General features: G+C 35.4%; 1 protein-coding gene across 5 annotated transcripts in view; it reads right to left on the bottom strand.

Moving 5' to 3' along the window:
• The window catches only part of TBC1D12 (TBC1 domain family member 12), a 121,387-nt gene that overhangs the window by 50,002 nt on the left and 48,372 nt on the right, over nucleotides 1-23,013 (bottom strand). For 2 of the 5 annotated variants that reach the window (XM_049103040.1, XM_025466584.3), the window contains exon 2: nucleotides 12,704-12,827. Coding sequence is in view for 1 of the 5 variants with exons in the window: in XM_025466584.3 (XP_025322369.3) it covers nucleotides 12,704-12,827 (124 nt within the window). In the remaining 4 variants the exon portion in view is untranslated. Of the gene's footprint in view, nucleotides 1-6,225; nucleotides 6,276-9,097; nucleotides 9,135-11,112; nucleotides 11,134-12,703; nucleotides 12,828-23,013 lie in introns of those variants that run through there. The other 3 variants (XM_025466589.3, XM_049103041.1, XM_035708094.2) reach the window with 3 other exon arrangements.

Below are 23,013 nucleotides of genomic sequence, written 5' to 3'. Positions count from 1 at the left end.
AAACATATAAAGGTAAAATAAAGGTTTTTATTTTTATTATTCTTAACTGATCTAATAGATAACAGTTGGTTCAAAATAATGATATATTCAATTACAAATGCATTTATATATATATGTGTGTGTGTGTGTGTGTGTATGTGTATATACATACATCCATAATTATACGTGCTTACATACAAGTGAAATGAAATGACAGCAAGGATACAGGGGATGGAAGGGCGGAATTTGTGTCTTTAAAGATTTTTATTTGAGAGAGAGAAAGAGAGATGCACAGTGGGAAGGGGCAGAGGAAGACAGAGAAGCAGACTCCTAGTTGAGCAGGAAGCCTGATGCAGGGCTCAATCCCAGGACCCAGGGATCATAACCCAAGCCAAAATCAGATGCTTAACTGACTAAGCCACCTAGACACCCTGGGAATTTTTTACTATAAGGTACTCGCAGTTCCTGTGAAATAGTATAAGTTATTTGAAAATGAATTTGGATTAGCTGTAAATGAAATCATATTGCAAACTCTAGGACAAACACTAATGAAATTTTTAAAGGAAGTATAACTGATATGCTAAGACTAGAAATTAGAATAAATTTTTTTATTAAAACAACAAAGGGCAGCAAAAGATTAGAAGACAAAAAGAAGTATGAAGAACAAGATACTAATCCAAACAACATCGACAATCATTTCAAATATGAATGGTCTAAATATACCAAAAAAAGAAGTGGGATCGGGCAGCCTGGGTGGCTCAGCAGTTTAGCGTGGGGTTTAGCCCAAGGCATGATCCTCGGGACCCAGGATAGATTTCCCACGTCAGGCTCCCTGCATGGAGCCTGCTTCTCCCTCTGCCTGTGTCTCTGCCTCTCTCTCTCTCTCTCTGTCTCTCATGAATAAATAAAATCTTAAAAAAAATAAAGAAGTGGGATCAAAAAATAAGAGCTAACAATGTCTACAAGAAATCTACTTAAATATAAAGACATTTATAAATTAAATGTAAAGGGACAGAAAAAGATATACCATGCTAAGACATAAAGTAGAAATAGCTATATTAATTTCAGAAAGAGCAAACTTCAGAGAAAGAAAAGTTATCAGGGATATAAAAAAGAGGCATTATATAATGGTAAAGGGGTCAATATTCCAAGAAGACATAAAAATCCTTAATGTGTATGCACTGAACAATAGATATCAAAATTTTGAAGCAAAAAGTGAAAAAACTATAGGAGAAAACAGATGAATCCACTATTATATGTAGAGGCTCCAAACCCCACTATCAGAATTGACAGACCCAGGAGGCAGAAAAATCAATGAAGACACAGCTTCCAGTTAGGCTAAGAAAAAAGAAAAGAGAAAGAGACAAAAACTACAAATATCAGAAATCAAAGATGGAACATCACTACAGATCTGATGGTCATTAAAGGAATATTATGAACAACCAGATGCCCATAAATTTGGTAACTCAGATGTAATGGATCAATTTTTTAAAGATACAATCTGCTAAAACTCATAAGAAATAGATAATCTGAAAAGCTTATTATCTGTTTAAAAAAACTGAATCAGCCTAATAACTCTGGAAAGAAAAGAAAGAAGGAAAGGAAGGAGAAGCAAGAGAAAAGAAGGCAAGGAAAGAGAGAAGGAGGACTGAATCAGTAATTACCTTCCAAAACAGAAAGCACCTGGCTCAGATGGCTTCACTGGTGAATTCTACCAAACATATAAGGAAGAAATTATACCAATTTTCTAATCTCTTCCAGAAGACAGAAGAAGGAGTATTACTGGGATCCCTGGGTGGCGCAGTGGTTTAGCGCCTGCCTTTGGCCCAGGGCGCGATCCTGGAGACCCGGGATCGAATCCCACGTCGGGCTCCTGGTGCATGGACCCTGCTTCTCCATCAGCCTATGTCTCTGCCTCTCTCTCTCTCTCTCTCTCTCTCTCTCTCTCTCTCTCTGTGACTATCATAAATAAATAAATTTTTTTTAAAAAAGGAGTATTACTTCCTAACTTAATCTATGAAGCCAGCATTATCCTAATATCAAAACATGCAAAAAGACACCATAAGAAAATTATAGACCAATAACTCACATGAATATTGATGCAAATATCCTCCATGAAATATTAGCAAATTGAATCCAACAATGTCTAAAAAGGATTATACACAACAACCAAGGGGAATTTATTTACCCCAGGTATGCAAGGCTGACTGACTCAACATTTTAGAGTCAATTAATATAATCCATCATATCAACAGGCTAAAGAAAAACCAAATGATCATATAAATACAGAAAAAGTATTTGACAAAATTCAACACGTTCCTAACAAAAACTCAGTAAACTAGGAATTAAAGGATACTTTCTCAACCTGATAAATAATATCTACTAAAAATCTGTAGCTAGTAATAGCACAGTGACAGGTGGTAGCTATACTATGGTGAGCACAGCATAACATAACTATCAATTCATTATGTTGAACACTTGAAACTAATGTAACATTGTGTCAACTATATTGCAATAAAAATAAATTTAAAAAATAAAATTTAAAAAGAAAAAAGTTATCCCAAAGAAATGATCAGAGATATAATGGAACAACACACACACACACACACACACACACACACACACTTTTTAAATAATAGCAAAAAAAAAAAATCTGGACCTAGTATATCTAATGGTGAGAAACTCAAAGTTTTGTTACTACAATCAAGAACACAAGTATATATCCCCTCCCACCATTGCCTGTCAACTTTAAATAGAAGTCCTACTTCATGCAATAAAACAAGAAAAGGAAATAAAAAGTATACTGATAGAGAAGGAAAAAATAAAAACTCTCTTTGTTTGCAGATGCCATGATTATCATTGTAGAAAATCTGAACAAATCAACAAACTCCTGGAACTAACAAGAGATTATAGCAAGGTTGCAGGATATAAGGAAAGCCAATTCCTTTCCTATTTGTCAGCAATAAACATATGGAATTTGAAATTTAAAATGCATTTATACATAAGCATCCAAAAGAATGATATAGGCATAAATCTAACAAAATATGTACATGATCTACAAGTGGAAATCTATAAAACTCTGTTGAAAGATATCAAAAAGAACAAAATAAATGGGGAGATACGATATGTTTTTAGTCAGGAAGAGTCAGTATTGACAAGAGGTCAGTTCTTCTCAAATTTATTAATTCAACATAATCTCAATCAAAATACTAGGAAGTTATTTTGTGGGTATTAACAAAGTGATTCTAAAGTTTATAGATAGAGGCAAAAGACCCAGAATAGCAAACTTAATATTGAAGGAGACAAATAAAGGTAGAAGATTGATACTACCTGTCTTCAAGACTTACTATAAAACTGCAATAATCAAGATAGTGTGGTGCTGACAAAAGAAAAGACAAATATATCAATGGGACAGAACAGACAGCTTAGAAATAGACCCACATAAATACAGTCAACTAGTCTTTGACAAAAGAGCAAAGGCAACAAAATCAAACAAAGACAGTCTTGTCAACAAACGGTGAATAACTGGACATCCACATGCAAAAAAAATGAATTTAGATAAAGACTTTTATCATTCATAAAAATTAACTCAATAGGGAAGCCTGGGTGGCTCAGTGGTTGAGTGTCTGCCTTTGGCTCAGGGCAAAGGGTCCTGGAATCAAGTCCCACATCAGGTTCCTTGCAGGGAGCCCGCTCCTCCCTCTGCGTCTCTCATGAATAAATAAATTAAAATCTTAAAAAAAAAAAAACAAAACTCAATAGACATTAAAAAAAAACAACAACAAAAAATACCCAACTATAAAACTCCTAGAAGACAGGAGAAAACCTAAATGACCTTGGTCATGATGATAATTTTTCTGTAACACCAAAAGAACAATCCATGAAAGAAATCAGTGAGAAACAGAACTTGATTAAAATGAAAAACTTCTGCTTTGTTAAAGATGCTATAAGAAAATGAGAAGACAAGCCACAAACTGGCAGGAAATACTTGCAAAAAATGTATCTGATACAGAACTATTAGACAAAATATACAAAAAACTCTTAAAAGTCTACTGAGTTCTGTTCTTCTTATACATATATATGAAAAATTTACCTATTTATAGAGAAAGTGTGAACAAGCAAGTGTGGGAGATGCAGAGGGAAAGGAAGAGAATCTCTAGTAGACTCCCTCCCTACTTATCAGCACAGAGCCCAACATAGGGCTCAATCTGACGAATGAGATGACCTGAGCCAAAATCAAAAGTTGGACACTTAATTGACTGAGCCACCGAGATGCCTTGTCCTTACTGTTATAAAATGAACAATCCAGTTAAAAAATGGCAAAAGATCTGAAGAGATACCTTATTAAAGAAGATATATAGTAAACATAAGATGCTCCACCTCATATGTTAATAGGGAATTGAAAGTTAAAACAACAATAGGATACTACTACATGCCTATTAGAATGCCCAAAATCCAAAACACTGACAACACCAAATGCCGATGAGGATGAGGAGCAATAGAATTCTCATTTACTGCTGATGGGAATGAAAAATGGTACATCCACTTTGGAATACAGTTTAGCTATTTATTATAAAACTAAACATATCTTTACAATATGATCCAGCAATCAGAATCCTTGGCATTTACCCAAATGAAATGAAAACTTATATCCATAAAAAAATTGCAGATGTTTATAGCAGCTTTATTCATTAATGAATAAAGTGAAATTATGATACTATAGTGTCATTATACATTTGTCAAACTCTTCAAATGTACACAACGCCAGGAGTATACCCTAATGTAAACTATGGACTTTGGATGATTATGATGTGTCAGTGTAGATTCACTGATTGTTAACAAAGGTACAAAACAGTGGTATAGGAAATCAACAGCATGGAAGTTTGTGCCTGTGTGGGACAGGAGGTATACAGAAATTCTCTATACTTTTTGCTCAATTTTGTTATGAATCCAAAAATACTCTAAAGAAGTTTATCAATTAGGGACACCTGGGTGGCTCAGTGGTTGAGCATCTGCCTTTGGCTCAGGGCATGATCCTGCGTCTGGGGATCGAGCCCCACATTGGGCTCCCTGCATGAAGCCTGCTTCTCTCTCTGCCTGTGTGTGTCTCTGACTCTCTCTCTCTCTAATGAATAAATAAATAAATCTTTAAAAAATATATATATGCAAATCAAATCCAGCAACATACAAAATGAATGATGACTTTGACTAATTGCGAGTTTATCCCAGGAATGAAAAGTTGATTTAATAATCAAAAACGGTTTTTTTTTAAAAAAATATTTTATTTATATATTCATGAGAGATAGAGAGAGAGGTACAGACACAGGCAGAGGGAGAAGCAGGCTCCATTCCATGCAGGGAGCCTGACATGGGACTTGATCCCAGATCTCCAGAACCACACCTTGAGCTGAAGGTGGCGCCAAACCGCTGAGCCACCCGGGCTGCCCCCAAAAATGTTTTCAACTTAATAAGAAAAATGGCCAAAACAGACGGCATCTGAGCTCTGCTCATCTTAAAGGAAGAAAAAACTAGATAGCTAGTACCATCAGGTACCTGAGAGACATAAATTAAAATCTCTCAAGGATGATAGCCTTCAAGTTGTTTTCTATATATATGTTCCAAATATTATATCCAATACCCAAGCAAAGGTAACTAGGCATGCAGAGATAAAGTAGCATCTAACAAAAACTAGCAGAGGGGCATCTGGGAGGCTCAGTTGGTTAGGCCCCCAACTCTTGAATTTAAGCTCAGGTCAACTCTTGATTTTAGCTCAGGTCATAAGTTGGGAGCCTCATGTGGAACTTGGCACCCGGAAAGGAGTCTGCTTGAGATTCTCTCTCCTTTTCCCTCTGCCCCTCCCCCTATTCATACCTGCTTTCTCTCTCTCTCTCTCTCTCTCTCTCTCTCGCACGCGCGCGCGAGTAAATTAATCTTAAAAAAAAAACTAGCAGAAATAATTTTCAATATAAACAGACCTACAGGGATCCCTGGGTGGCGCAGCAGTTTAGCGCCTGCCTTTGGCCCAGGGTGCGATCCTGGAGACCCGGGATCGAATCCCACATCGGGCTCCCGGTGCATGGAGCCTGCTTCTCCCTCTGCCTGTGTCTCTGCCTCTCTCTCTCTCTCTCTCTCTCTCTCTCTGTGTGTGACTATCATAAATAAATTTAAAAAAATAAAAAAAACAGACCTACAGAATTTGCAGACACTGGAGTTATCAGACACAGGCTATGAAACAACTATACTTACTATGTTTAAGGAGATAAAGGCCAAGCTTGAAATTTCAGCAGGGAACTGTAAACTGTAAAAAGTGATATAGCAGATTTGAAAAAGAGCCAACTAGAAACACAAGAATTGAAAAACACAAATCTGACATTAGGAACTCAATGTATGGGGCTGTATTTTTAACACATTCTCTAGGTAATCCACTGTATTTAGCAACCAGAATCATAGACTATTACAATAAATCTTAATATCCTTGTTTGCCAACCCACTCTTTTCTAATTTAGTTTATATAATACCTCCAGAATTACTTTTCTAATATATGAATTTGATGTCTCAGTACCTTATTTAAAAGTATTTTGGATAAAACCCAACTCTCTAATCTTGTGGCTAATGACCTTTCACCATCTATCCTATATCCCTGATATACTGGCCTACTAACTAAACAAATCTTGTTGATTCCTGCTTGCTTGTTCAATTTCCTCTTTCTGGAATGGCCTTCCCCATCTTGTCTACCTTATAAACTCCTACTAGTTAGCATACTTCAGAAGACAATATGAAAGAATAGTACTTTCTTTCATATGTGTACTCTTCATACTTTGTTGACAAAGTACTACAGCACTCAAAATCATTAAAATTATATATAAAGCTTTGCCTTGCCTCATAGTTATACTAGAATAATTCAAAGACTAGGACTCATATTTATTTACATCCCAAGAACTCAAGCCATACCTATTATATAATACATGTCAATGTATGTTGAATTATGCATTTATTGAAACAAAAGCCAGACAATCTTAGAGAAGAATCTTAGAATCTGTTCAAGAATTTTATCCTTCAATTTCTGCTAGAGAAAAGGCTTAGAGTTTGCTAACATGAAGTCACATGGTGAGCTGGTAGCAGAATGGTATTCTGCGACACTTTGATGCTGTGGGCCCTGTAGCTAAAGATACCTACCAGAAAGAAGGTGACTAGGACGGCAATGTGAGAAAAGATCAGACTATGGGTTCAAAGGGAGGGTGGCCAGAGTCTTTGAATAGCTTCTTAAAGAAGTAAAATACTGAACTGGGGAGAAGAAAGAATAAAATAGGAGCTTCTCTTCCAAAGATAACATGAAAACCAAAAGAGCCTGACATAAACCTACTTGACTTTGAATTTCAATAGACAGTGAGAACACCTCTCCTAAAGGAGTTAATGTTAAAGCTGCATCAATAAGTAAACCCTCATATTTCTATATGCTATGAATAGTTTATAGATAGCCAGAATATTATTTCAGAAATGGAAGTAACTCCCCATGTAGACAGACCTCCCTACCACCTCAAGACCATGCCTGCCCAAGATAAAGAGGCTCTCTTACACAACTTGATCCAAAAGCCAGGGAAACCATCAAGCTTGGAGCAGAGAGGATAAAGCCAATTATGATGCCTTTACTGACTCTAAATTTTATTCCAGAGTCTGTGAATCAGGAGAAATAAAATCCATCGCATAACTAAACCTTAAATGATACCTTGGGACAAAACATTTCATGACCCTTTGGCATACAGGAATACCTTAGTAAACTTCATTTTGGTATAGTTATTAGAACAATTTTGTTTGTTTCATCTAATTTGATGCCTAATGTAATATTCAAGTCTAACATAAAGACAAAATAAAACTTTTAATATAACTTTGACACAAACTGAATTTACAGAATCAAATAACAAGTAGTCAGTATTTTCAGACTATAACCCTTTTCCAAGTCTCTGTCTCTGAGATCAAAAAAACTTTCCTCCAAATCCTGCACAGTTCAATTTGTGAGAATTTTCTGCTTTTATTCTTTTAGTTTTCTTCAACTAAAGTAAGCTTTCTCTTAAGGCTTATACTTTTCTCCTCTCCAAGAAGCACAGGCTGAGCTATTATGAATGCCTTTCTCAGACCATACAAATTAACTTCTATGAAATCAGTTTATTAACAATGAGGAAGAAAGACAATAATTTATCATTAACTATAAAACAAAGAACACACATGCAGCTGGAAAGGTAGTTACTGACTACCTTCTCAAGGTGACATTACCTAGGTAAACAAAAGTGAAAATGAAACACACAAGGGTGTAACAATTTTAAGGACTCTTCAAAAATAAATTCTGAACATAGTCTAGCCCCTCCACAATTTAACCACAAATAAGGAAGTAGGTACTTTTTGCACTACTCAAATTTTACACTGAAGGTACCTATATTTAAGCATAATTAAAGCCAACAAACTGTTTTCAAGTATTCTAATGCTGCACACACCAATCAAGTTATTAACCACAATATTAAACTCTAACACCTTCACAATGTTGTATATTTAAGTATTGCTCACAAAGCACACATATTCTAGTCCTTTTCATAATGTTATTGTTCCTGCAGTAAAACATTTCAAAGGCAATGGCTTAACTGAGGAAAGTGACCTACTCTTTTAGATTTTTAATACATTTTGAAGTGCTCAGATTAAGAGTTCAGTTAGTATCTTAAAACTTTTTTTCCCTTACCTGTCAAAAGCTTTGTGAAAGTGATTCAACCTCTCAACTGAAACTTCACTCAGAAAAAGGAGTGATGAAAAACTGGAAACATCATCTAAGTACTATAACCTCATTCGCTTATTTCAAGATGCCAATATAAAAACAGTATCCAGCAAAAAAAAATCTGTCAGTTTGACATAAATAGGGTATATTCAATCTAGATTGCAATCATGTTACAATTATACATAACATGGCTTATTTGTAATCATTCTTACTTGCAGTTTGGAGGTCATAAGACAATGTAGCTACACTCCAACTTTGGCCAATTAATTTAGAAAAACCAAAAACTTAGGTCAATTGAATACAATATAACTGAAATACTATTTATAATTAATAGATGCAATTCTTAATATGGCTCACCAACTGGTTCAAAAGGCCACAAGCAGGAATTTCACACCTGCAAGAGAACACATGTGATAATCCTCATAAAATAATATTATGAATATTCATATGATTTGGGAATTGATTCAAGTTAAATGCCAAACATAAGTTTGACTTTGCTGTTACCCTAAAATGATTTTTATGTTGCTTTATCCTAACATGAAAGCACTATAATTGATCAGAACTTTAATAAATTTACTATAATAAAAATTTAAAAAATAACCTACAAATATCTTCCACTTATGAACTTCATGTATCTCTGAAAAGCCAAGGGTGCAAAACATGTAAATATAAATAAAGCAAAAAAAATTATATAGAGTAATATCCTGTACTTAAAATTAATTATAAAAATATAGATAACACCACATATGTAAAAATATACACATACAATTATATGTGCTTCCACACAAAAAGTGAATTTTAAAAGGCCTAAAAATGTGAGGGGGAAGTGAAATGAAACATATCTTCCTATAATGTTTTATACTTTATAGAGAATGCAATCATGTGTTAATTGTGTAATTAATAATTTAGGAAAAAAGTTTATAAATAAAATCTTACTTTTCCATACAGTTACTTTATAATCTTATAGATCTTTCCACTAAAAAGAAAATTCTGGCCCAATAATATAATCATACTTAAGAATATATCAACTCCTTTCTGAATATCTGCTTTAAAAAATTATTATCCTATGAGATACTACTCCTCCTCTAATCTCTCAGTAAAACTTACTATTATGCCAATCAAAAAGCAAGTAAGGAATCCTTTTTTTTTTTTTTTTTTTTTTGCAAGTAAGGAATCCTTAGAAAGCCCAGCAGAATGTACTTTTGTTTTGTACTTTTAGCACTGCCTCACTTTTTCAGGTACTTTTACACTGGAATTACTAAGCAACCTTCATTTTCTATAGCCTGAATAGCATAAAGCCCTGCCCTAAAACATGAAAGATGTGTTCTGAGGAGCCTGGGTGGCTCGGCCCATTAAGCATCTGCCTTCAGCTCAGGTCATGATCCCAGAGTTCTAGGATCAAATTCTGTGTTGGGCTCCCTGCCTAGTAGGGAATATGCTTCTCCCTCTCCCTCTGCTCCTCCCAGCACCCTCCCTCTCCCTGCTCCTGCTCTCTCTCTCTCAAATAAATAAATTAAATATTTTTTTAAAAAAAGAAAATAAAGACATGCCCTAACATTCCTCACGTCTTTACTGGTAATACTTTCACTTTTTATTTCTGACTCTGAACATATAGCATTCATTCAAAAGGAGTAAATGGTAAAGGATCTCAAATATACTTTTATATTCATTAATATTTTACAGTTTAAAAGTCAGGGCTGTGGAAACAACAGAGACACAAAGTTATAAATTTGCTGTTACTATTAAAAGAAAATCATGCCCACTTTGAAAATGACAACTGCAGGAAAAAGGGGAGCGAAGTCAGACAAATGAGGATGAGAGAACATACACAGAAATAGGGAAAGAAAAAGCAGACAGGGAGATGCAGAAATAGGTTCCATCCAAAGGGAGATTACATATTTTGAGGGTGGAAAAGGATCAGAAGAAAAAAGACTTCACTATCTACCAGACCTCCCAGCAAACAAACAATCATGGAAAAGGCACCAAAATACACACTAGTACCTCCACATTGCTGGAACATTCAAAAACTAAAAGTAGCAGGTAGGAGATAACATCATTTGTAAAAGGCCAGACAAAGGACTATAGAGGAGAGCAACTGCATTTAAACTCCACTCTCTCTTCCCACATAAAAATAAGAGTTGTTTTTTCCCTGAGCACTCATCAAATTTTCACACAATATATATGAAAAAGAAAGAATGTGGTCTTAACTTTCCAAAATGAAAACTAATTAAAACGTATACAGCATATAAGTAAACAGAAAATTATCCAACCAGTAATTTAGAGACCTATGGCAGAATGTTAGTTTACATAAAGATATAAAAGTATGCACATGCATATTTAACATAAACTATCATAAAGTCAAGAATACAAACCTTCAATAGCAAGACCACTGTTTTGCCTCTAGAGGGCGAACTTGGTCTTCTGAAAAACTCTAGACAAGAAAAGTTACTTTCAGACTTTATAAAAAAGTTAAAATTTAAGATGTTGAGATAGCAAAAATTCCTAGTTTCTTGGTTAACAGTACCCTTAGAGTACCAATAATTTTTTTCACAACTTCCCCTAAACCAACAGAAATGCCTAAATATTCTGTTTAATAAATAGTTATGTCCAACAATTTAATAAGGATTTCTGTCCTAACACTTAGTAGTCATTTGAAAAAATAATACATATAAATTGAAGGGAAAAAGGTTTTCATTCTTAAATAACCACAATTACTTATTAGGCATGTATGCTTGTGGTGCACTCTAATTTTACAAATCTTGAAATCAGACTGGACACGATCACGCTCATTTCCTGTTGAACATTGATCTTTGCATAGTATCTGATTTTCATCACAGCAATCTCAGAAAACCAGATTCACAAAGATATGCCAGAAAAAAAACATAATGCCATTTAATGTTGAAATTGTGTATAATCTGAAGATAATGGTCTGTGCTGTATCCCAACACACGTGGAATATCAATGAGTCTGCCACTGTTCCCCTCTGCATTAGCTGCAGCACATGGGGTACCTGGGCTCACAGGCTGCAAAACACAACACTACAGTTCTAAGTCCCAGCACCTTTATAAACTAGTCAATATTTTAATTGTAAATAAAATTAACTACAACAAAGTTTTTAAAGATCTAAAAATTTTCTTGTATTACTTGGGAAACCAGTTTCTCTTTAAGCAATAAGAGGCACTATTAAATCCTTAATGGAAGATTGAAAGATATTTTATCCAATTTGAATGATGATTATTGTCTTAATGTGATTATTTTTATACATGATGATTGTGTTGAATCTGAAAAACTCCGAATGGGAAGGAGAGAAACAGGAAATGCAGTACATACGTATCTCCTGAGCAACAACTTCTCAGAACTTAAAAATGCCTGTAAATTGATCCAGTCTCACTGATATCCTAGTACTAATGGAGTCAAGTTTTAAAGCCAAATATCTAAAATTCTTAAGAGCTTCAGAATATGGATATTAATACAGATAGTAGAAGAACTGGCTCCAAAATTACTAGAAACAGATTATATACCCACCCATCTCACAAAGTCCTTGGTTTAGGCAGAACACTAGAAAAGTGATCAAAAACAGAGTTCAACCTCAAAATTTACTCAGTTTTTGCTTTCTGTTTCATCAATTGACAATTCTGCACCACTGGCAACCATATGCCACTAGAAATCAAAGTATGTGGTAAGAGTGCTTAGCTAAGAAGAAGGAAACAAACAAGCCAAAAAGCTCTGCAAGGAAAAACTAGGGTGAAAAAAACCAATGTTCTATCACTTTAGAGAATTTTCACAACCATAAAAGATAACTGAAAATATGTGCATGATTAAAAAAAAATTTACATTACTACAAATATCTAATAATCCCCCAATTTTTTATGTAGAAAAAGTATGAATGAAAGTGGAATATGATTAGTTATCAAAAAATATTTGAAACACTAAGACAAACCACATGACTATATTAGTACTTACCTGTTGAATGATTTTGGAAGTTTTCTGAAGATTCTCTCTGGGAGGGACTTTACCAAATAATTTCCAACCAGGAGCACTATGGACAACTGATTTGAGTTCCTTTGTCCTTTTTGGAAAAAGGTTTCTGAAACACAAAAAAGTTACATGAATTGTGTTTCTGGTAACCAGAGGACTACTTAATATTTTTTTTTAAAGATTTATTTATTTATTTATGATAGACATAGAGAGAGAGGGGCAGAGACACAGGAGGAGGGAGAAGCAGGCTCCATGCCGGGAGCCCAACGTGGGACTTGATCCTGGGACTCCAGGATCACACCCTGGGCCAAAGGCAGGCGCTAAACCGCTGAGACACCCAGGGATCCCCTACTTAATAATTTTTAAAGTATGTTTGTACTCAAGACAAATACAAAATACTTTTAAATTCTTTTTTTAAGATTTTTTTTATTAAGTAATCTCTACATGCAACATAGGTCTGTAACTCGCAACCTCAAGATCAAGAATTGCATGCTCCACCAAGTGAGCCAGGTACCCCTAAATAAAATTATTTCTATTACTTATACAACTGACTATTAGACTGACGAAACTCAGGGTGCCAGGGAGGCTCAGTGGGTTATGTGGCTGCCTTCAGCTCAGGTCACGATCCCAGGGTCCTGGGGATGGAGCCCCACATCAGGCTCCCTGCTCAGTAGGGAGCCTGCTTCTCCTTCTCCTTCTTCTTGTGCTCTCTCTCAAATAAGTAAGTAAAATATTACCAAAAAATGTGGGATAATCCATAATAGATTAAAGAGACACTCTCATTTCCTTGGGTGTGCAATGGAATTGAACTGATGTAGAGTAATTTCTACTTAGGAGGCCCTAGAAGTTTCATCTCAGGGATTATATAAATAGTACTCAATTTTCTACTTAATAAGATCTCTAGATTGGAGGTTTTTAATAATGATTATACTAAGGACTGATATTTTTATAACATAAAATTTCAACCCTCAAAGGATGGTCTATTAATTTAAATAACATCTGATATCATGTGTGTAATAACAGAATTTCTATGAGCATTTCTCCTTCAAAATGAACATGAAACTGTTAAATTTTCTTAATAGAGGGCAATGAAGAGACACTATAGGATAAAGAGCTTTCCTGCGAATTCTAGCTGCTGCAAGGTGGGTCAATGGCACGGGTGTGAGGACATTCAGTAGAAATTTAATCAGTCAAGTGCCGGGGACATGTAGTCCTTAAGCAAACTTGCAGCATCAGCAAACTCAGCCTGGAGATGGCTTTTCTGCAGCCCTCTTGATATGGAAACTATCACCCCAAAGGCTTCTTGCTGGCAGTGATATACTTGTTCCCTTGGTAAGCCCCACACAGCTCACTTGTACTCCCTGGGCAGTTCTTACCAAGCCATGTTATGCTGCCCCTACCAGGCTCTCTGTGGCCTGCCTATACTCCAAAGGTCTGCCATCCAGCCATGCTAAACACAGGAGTCACCATGGTTTATGCAAAAAATTTGAATATGACATCAAAGTCACGATAAAATATTTTTTAAATTTTTAAGATTTTGTTATTTGAGAGAGGGAATGTGCACGCTGCATGCACATAAGCAGGAGGAGGGGCAAAGGGAGAAGCAGACTTCATGCTCAGCAAGGAGCCTGATGTGGGGCTGGATTCTAGGACCCCAGGATCATGGCCTGAGCCAAAGGCAGATGCTTAACCATCTGAGCCACCCAGGCACCACTAAAATAAAAAATTGGTAAACTGGTCTTAATCAAATTTAAAACAAATTTAAATCAAATTTGCAGTTCAAAAGCATCACTGATGCAAAATGGAGAAACAGGAAGATCTAGAGCTCAGTTCCTCCCCCAAAGTAAAAATTGAGCTGTAAAGAGCAATTGTAATGAACCATTTTAGAAATCTAGAACCTTATCAAACTCTTGTAACAAACAGGTAAGTACATGAAGGAAGAGGATGTTGATCCTTCCTAAGTCTACAACACGTGTAAACAACCACCTTCCCTCAGTTCCTCAATCCTTCCCTCCACAGCATTGGGGATTAGGAGCCCATGTTTCTGAAGTTGATGCATCAGGAGGGATAGTTGGGATCACATCCTTCTAAAATTTGGAGTTATGGATTTTATTGGTCTGGCAGTGCCTTGAGGGACCAGCACAGACACCTAACTTATATCAGTTCAGTCATCTTGCAGCAGTGGTTTCTACTGATGGTGTCTACTGGAACATTAAAAAAGATAAAATTCTTTTCTGTCCGTCTTTCTGAGCCAGATATTTAAGGAAAAAATCTTTCTCAGGCTACCAACTGATTGCAGAAATAAGAACAGAAATTTGAGGGGCACCTGGGTGGCTCAGCAGTTGAGTGTCTGACTTCGGCTCAGTGCATGATCCCAGGGTCCAGGATCAAGTCCCGCATCAGGTTCCTTGTGGGGAACCTGCTTCTCCCTCTGCCTATGTCTCTGTGCTTCTCTGTGTCTCTCATAAATAAATAAATAAAATCTTAAAAAAAAAAAAAACAGAAACTTGTGATCCCACACAAAAAGAAGTATACACTTTGCAAAATAGTTTGGAAATATCACAAATGGATGACTCTAGCATTCAACAAGCAAAAATCAGCAATCACTGAAGTGTAACAGATTTAAATACCCATTATAGTAATAAGAATGTCCAGGTCTCAATAAAAAATTACACTGCACCCAAAAAGAGCAAAGTATGAATCATTCACAGGAAAAATAGGATTGGACTAAAACATCCTTGAGGAAGCCCAGAGAGTGGAATTACTACTCAAAGATGTTAAATTAACTGTCTCAAAAAACTAAAGGAAATTACAAAGAAATGGTGAGTGGGGAATGTATGAACAAAATAAGAATATCAATAAGGAAAAAATATTATAATAAGGAACCAAGCAAATTTTAGAGTTGAATACTAGCATAATTAAAATGAAAAAAAATTCACTAGTGCAGTTCAACATCAGATTACAGCAAGCAGAGGAAAAAAATCAGCAAATGGGAAGATAAGACCAATGAAATTATTCAGTCCTAGAAGAAGACAGAAAGAAGAATGAATAAAAATGAGCAGAGCCTAAGTAACCTGTAGGACAGTCTTAAGTATACCAACACATGTACCATAAGAGTCCTAGAAGGAGAAAAGAAAAACAGAGGAGCAGAAAAAAATATTTTAAGAAATATGGCTAAAAACTTCTCAAATATGATGAAAGGCATGAATATATATATATCCAAGAAGCTCAGCAAACTTCAAGCAGATAAACTTTGAGACACATTATAGTCATATTGCTAAAACCCAAGGACAAAGAGAAAATTTTGAAAACGGCAAGAGAAGCAAATACCGCAAACAAGAGATCTTCAATAGGATTAACTGATTTCTCATCAGAAACCATGGGGACCAGAACTAGTGGGATAACATATTTAAAGTTCTAAAAGAAAAAAAATAGCAATGAAAAATTGTATACGTGGCAAATCTCTTTCTCGAGAATGAAAGACAAATGAAGATATTTCCAGATAAACAAAAGTTGAAGGATTTCATTACCAATAGACCGGAACTGTAAGAAATGCTAAAGGGAGTTTTTCAGGCTTGAAACAAAAAGTAGCCAGAGAGAAACTCAAAGCCATGAGAAGAAATAAAGAACATCAGTAAAATTAATTAGATAGGTAAATGTCAAAGCCAGTATTATTGTATTTTTGGTTTGTAAAACTATTTTTTCCCTATATGGCTTGAAAGGCAAATGTATAAAGCAATATTTATAAATTTATGTTAATGGACACACAATGTATAAACATGTAATCTTTAACAATAAGAATATAAAGAAGGGACAAAGATGTTTAGTAGTGTGATCTATATACTAATGAAACTAATTTGGTATTATTCAAAATAGGTTGCTGTATGTTTAAGATGTTATCTGTAATCCTTAAAGTTACTACTAATGGCTTTAAAATATACAGAAAAAGAAGGGAATCAAAATAGTCCTACAAAAATTATATTAAAAAAGTGGTAATGGAGGAATTAATGAACAAAAACCATAAAAGACATATTGAAAACTAATAGCTAAATGGCAGGAATAAATCCTTCCTCACCAACAATTAGTTTAAATATAAGTCAATTAAACTCTCCACACGAGAGATATTGGCAGATTGAATGAAACACTGTCCATATGCTGTCTTCAAGAGACTTTTTTTTAATTGAAATAGTCAATTAGTCAACAGACAACAATAGTCAAATAGACAACAAGAGACTCATTTTATGTATTTATTTCTAGAGGGGGGAAGAGAGTAGAGGATTTGGGGTAAAGGGAGAGAGGGAGAGAGAGAATCTTAAGCAGGCTCCATGCTCAGCATGAGGTCTAATGCAGGGTTCGATCTAACTACCCTGAGATCATGATCTAAGCTGAAATCAGGAGTTGGATGTTTAACCAACTGAGCCACCCAGGCACCCCAAGCAACTTACTTTAGATAAAAAAGATACAAAGAAGATGAAAATAAAAGAATGGAAAATTATATTGAGAGCATCATACTAACCAAAGAAGACCTGGAGTGATTATATTATTGTCAGGCAAAATAGTTATTAATACAAAACAGGTTACAAGACACAAAAAAGATTATATGTTGAAAAAAGTTAATCCAATAAGATATAATAACTATTATAAACATATATGCACCTAACAACAGAGCCCTAAAATATGTGAAACAAAATTAACAATATTGAAAAGAGAAATAGTTCTACAATAATAACTGGAGACATCAGTGGCCTAGTCTCAATAATACATACAACAACCAGGCAGATCAAAAAGGAAAAGACTAAAACATTATATACCAATTAGACCTAACAGGCATACAAGTACACCCCATCTAACAGTAAAAATATACATTCTCAAGGGCACAGAGGACATCTTCCAGGATGAATTGTATGTTAACCCACAAAACAAGTCTTAATAACCTTAAAGAGACTGAAATCATGCAGTTTCTTTTTCAATCACAGTAAAATCAGAGTAGAAATCAGTAACAGAAAAAAACTGGAAAATTCACCAATATGTGGAAATTAAACAAAACAATCTTAAATGATCAGGAGGTCAAAGAAAAAAATCACAAGGTTACTTAGAAAATACCTCGGGGGAAGAAAGAAAACACCCTGAGATGAATTTAAACAAACACAACATACCAAAACTTATGGGATACAGCTAAGGGGGAAATTTATAGTTGTAAACACATACATTAAAAAAGAACCATCTCAGGATGCCTGGGTGGCTCAGTCAGTTAGGCATCTGCCTTTGGCTCAGGTCATGATCCAGAGTCCTGGGATCAGGCCCCGGATTGGCTCCCAACTCAGTGGGGCGTCTGCTTCTCCTTCTGCTCCTTCTCCCCACTTGCATGTTCTTTCCAGCTCTGCTCTCAAATAAATAAAATCTTAAATAATAAAAAAAAAAGAACCATCTCTTACTAATTACTTAACTGCATAGATGAAGAAATCAGAAGACCAAACTAAACCCAAAGCTGGCATAAGGAAAGAATAAAGTTTAGAGTGGATATAAATGAAAATAGAGAATAGAATAATAGAGAAAAAACATTTTAAAGCTGTTTTTTTTTTTTTAAGATTTTATTTATTTATTCGAGAGAGACAGGCAGAGACACAGGCAGAGGGAGAAGCAGACTCCATGCAGGGAACCCGACGTGGGACTAGATCCCGGGTCTCCAGGATCATGCCCTGGGCCAAAGGCGGCACTAAACCGTTGAGCCACCCGGGCTCCCCAAAAGCTGTTTTTTTTTTTAAAGATAAATAAAACTGATAAACCCTTAGCTAGATGACTAGGAAAATAGAGGTAAGATTCAAATCACTAAAAGCAGAAATAAAAATGGGACGTCACTACAATATGAACAACTGTTCATAAGTCTAGCATTGAGGAAAAGCAAATCATAAGCCACAATTAGGTACCAACCACACCCAGTAAGGATGGCTATTATTTATAAAACAACAAAAAAATAAGTTTGCAAGGATGTGGAAAAGCTGGGATGGCGGGCATGTAAAATGGTCCAAAGGCTTGGAAAACTGCTGGCAGGAATGTTAAGTGGTGCAGCCATTTTGGAAAACAATTTGGCAGTTTCTTTCATAAGTAAAACATAAATTACCATACAACCCAACAATTCTACTCCTAGATGCCTACCCAAGAGAAATGAAAACATAGGTCCATATGACGGCTTACACAGAAATGTTAACAGTAGTAGTATTCATAATAGCAAAAATGTGAAGACAGGTTAAATATCTAGCAAAAATGTGAAGACAGGTTAAATATCCAGCAACTATTGAATATACAAACAAAATGTATATACTCATATAATGAAATCCTAATCAGCAGTAAAAAGGCATGAGACAACTGATACATGCTACAACATGGATAAACTCAAAATATGCTCCATGAAAGAAGTCAGATGTATGAGACCATGTGTACAATCCTGTTTATATGAACTATGCAAAGAAGCCTATTCTATAGAGACAAAGTTAGATTAGTGGTTGCATGGGGGATGAAAATGGGTACAAAGGATCTCTGGTGTGGCAGAAATGCTCTGCAACTAGATTTCAATAATGGCTGTATAGCTATATAAATTTAATATCATTGAACTGTACTCTTATAATGGATGAATTTTATGGAATGTAAACTATACTTCAAGACAGGTGTTAATTAAAAGACTATTTAAACTAACAATCAGATACAGAGGGTAAACACTGCCAAAAGTTGGTCTTTTGTCAAGTTTAGTGAAATAGACAAAATTTCCCCCAGGAGTTATGGAAAAAGAATAGAAATAAATAAATTAGGAGTAAAGAGAAGCCCATAAAATCAGATGCAGCAAAATTTTTAAAGGGAAGAGAATCTATAAACAACTCTAGGCCAATTAATTTAGAACATTTCTCAAAATGGACAGAACCATGTAAAAATATAATTTATTGGGCAGCCTGGGTAGCTCAGCAGTTTAGCGCTTGCCTTTGGCCCAGAACATGATCCTGGAGACCCGGGATCGAATCCCACGTCGGGCTCCCTGCATGGAGCCTGCTTCTCTCTCTGCCTGTGTCTCTGCCTCTTTCTCTCTCTCTGTGTCTCTCATGAATAAATAAGTAAAATCTTAAAAAAAAAATATAATATATATATATATATAAAATTTTATCAAAACAGACTTAGAACAGAAAATATCAATCATCCCAAAATCATTTTAAAAACTGAAGTAAAAGTTAAAATTTCTCTCCCCCAAAATCAGGCATGTAAGTTTTATATGAGAGTTCTACCAAATTTTTCAAGATACAGATTGCATCAATATTGTATAAACATTTTATAGAATGAGAGTAATCTTTAATCATATCTTTAAGGCCAATATGAACTAACAAAACCAGACATGAACAGCTTAACAGAGTAAGATTATAGACCAATCTAACTCATGAACATAGAAGAAATATCCTAAAAAAATTAGCAAACGAAATATAATCTGTAAAGATAGATAAAAATATCATGACTAGGTTACATTTGTCTCAGGAATGCAAAGGCAGTCAAACTTGGTAAGATCTTAAACGTTATTCAAAACATTAACAGGGGCAGCCCCGGTGGCGCAGTGGTTTAGCGCCGCCTGCAGCCCAGAGCGTGATCCTGGAAACCTTGGATCAAGTCCCACGTCAGGCTCTCAGCATGGAGCCTGCTTCTCCCTCTGCTTGTGTCTCTGCCTCTCATTCTCTGTCTGTGTTTCTATGAATAAATAAATAAAATCTTAAAAAAAAAAACATTAACAGAAAAAAGGAAAATAACTATGATAACCTCAATGCTGAAAAAAGATGGTGAAGTCAATGTGAACATTCCCATTGATGGAAACTATAAAAGATGACTAGAAGAGAACTTCCTTAAGAAAGGATACCGCCCACCTTTTCCATTTCTTTTTTTAAAGATTTTATTTATTTATTTGAGAGAGAGTGCGAGAGCACCCACGCGCATGCTGGGGGAGGGGCAGAAGGAGAGGAAGAAGCAGGCTCCCCCTGAGCAGGGTGCCCAACATAGAGCTAGATCCCAGGACCCCGGAATAATGACCTGAGCTGAAGGCGGACACTTAATTGACTGAGCCATTGTGGTGCCCCTCAACAAGGTTTTTGGAGAACTTGAAAAAACTCTAAAATTTATATTGAAGAATGGACCAAAAACAGCCAAAACACTTTGAGGAAAGGAAAAAAAGATATATTTAAGAACATTCAAGAAACTTACAAGAGATGAGCAGCCTGGGTGGCTCAGGTTTAGCGCCACCTTCAGCCCAGGGTATGGTCCTGGAGACCTGGGATCGAATCCCGCATCAGGCTCCCTGCATGGAGTCTGCTTCTCCCTCTGCCTGTGTCTGTGCCTCTCTCTCTCTCTCTCTCTCTCTCTCTCTGTGTGTCTCTCATGAATAAATAAATAAAATCTAAGAAAAGAAAGAAAGACTAACGTAAAAGAGCAAAAATCTTTAATAGTCCAAAAATCCACTGGCAGAAAAAGAATGGAAAACTTAAATTGTGGCATGTTATTAAATGCAACATTTTTCTTCAATGAACATGAACCAAAGCTATATCCATCAACACGGAAGAATCTTAAAAACAATGCTGAGTTTTTTAAAACAAAAAATCAAAATGCAGAAGAGTACACACAGTATACCATTTTTATGAAGCTCAAAATAATACAGTAAGAAAAATGTTATGGCAAAAACTATTGCTTAAATTACCAAATGAATTCAGGTCAGTTGTTACTTCTCAGGGGTGAAAAGGGTAGTAAGACCAAAAAAAAAAAAAAAAGGGTAGTAAGACACAGGTATATCTTCAAAAGTATTGATAACATTCTATTTCTGAGACTAGGCAAAGGGTTCACCAATGTACACTGTGCCTCATAATTCACATATCTGTTACATGTTTTCTTTTGTATGTGTCAAAAAAATACTAGTTTTTGCTGTTATTAACCTAGCTAATTCCAATTGTAACTCCCTAATAACTGGAGAGCATTATCTAAAATAGTTAAAAGACTGCATATTCTGAATCCACCATTGGGAAGCCATAAAGTCAGCCTTTTCCTACACAGTGCTAGGTATCCACTTTTGCCACAAGCTTAGGGTATATTTATTTGGGCCAAAGCTGATAAGCATTTCAGATTTTAAGTACTCTTCTTAGGGTCAATTCACATCTCTATATAAATTTGTCTCAATCAGCATACTGATGTATGTAATTACTGGGTCAGAAGACCTCATGCTAAAAATTAGCTCTTGGGGGTAAAAAAGTGTACAATGAACAAGTTTTGTTGGTGTGTTTTTTACAACTACCACCAACTCTAATGACTGACCATAATTAGATCTTTCACTACAATTTTAATTGTTTCAAATCTAGGGACACCTGGGTGACTCAGTGGTTGAGCGTCTGCCTTTGGCCCAGGGCATGATCCTGCAGTCCCAGGATGGAGTCCAGAATCGGGCTCTCTGCAGGGAGCCTGCTTCTCCCTCTGCCCATGTCTCTGCCTCTCTCTCTCTCTCTCTCCCCCTCTCTCTTTCTCTCTCATGAATAAATAAATTAAAAAGTCTTTTAAAAAAATTGTTTCAAATCTAAAAGCCTATAAATCGTTTGTCTCTTCATAATATATAAAGAAGATAGTTTTATGAAGGGAAAAAATAGCATTTCATTCTCTGTACTAAAAATGTAGAATTATGTATATAATTACAGCAGGCTAACATAAAATAGAAGGGGTTATGCATTCTTTTTAAATGCAGTGAAACATAACTTCAAATAATATGACCTGGCTGAGAATAAGACAAAGCAGCAGAATGAGGAAACCACAAGCATAAGATACAGTTATACCAAGAGAGAGCAATAATCACAGATCAGAAAATTCCCCATGCATAAAGCTTTACAGAGAGCACCCCTTGGAGGGTGCTCATGTCTCTATATTTTTATCTACAGTGAGGGTACTGTAATCACTACCAAACCTCTAGTTTTCTCATATGAAAAAGTAGAGGCTATCCATATTAATACTGTGTATCAGACCTGTATAAGTTACAAAACTCTTCATAAATCACAGCCAAGATGCCAAATATACATGAGTCTTCTAGTAAAGACCATTAGAAATTATCCTGCATCACAAAAAGCCTGTTAAGATGTAAGATGTGTGTTTATGTTTGAAATTAATTTATAAGGATATTTTCGACTCCAAAATTAAAATCAAGGAATACTAACTTCTTAAACCAAACAATAGTAGGCCTTTCTATGGATGTAGTTTCTGAAGAATTTTGAAATGACTGGAAAGGATAAGAAGGAAAA

This window comes from Canis lupus, chromosome 28 (genome assembly GCF_003254725.2).
Source record: "Canis lupus dingo isolate Sandy chromosome 28, ASM325472v2, whole genome shotgun sequence".
Classification (NCBI taxonomy): Eukaryota; Metazoa; Chordata; class Mammalia; order Carnivora; family Canidae; genus Canis; species Canis lupus.
This window is presented reverse-complemented; position numbering and strand designations above follow the sequence as displayed.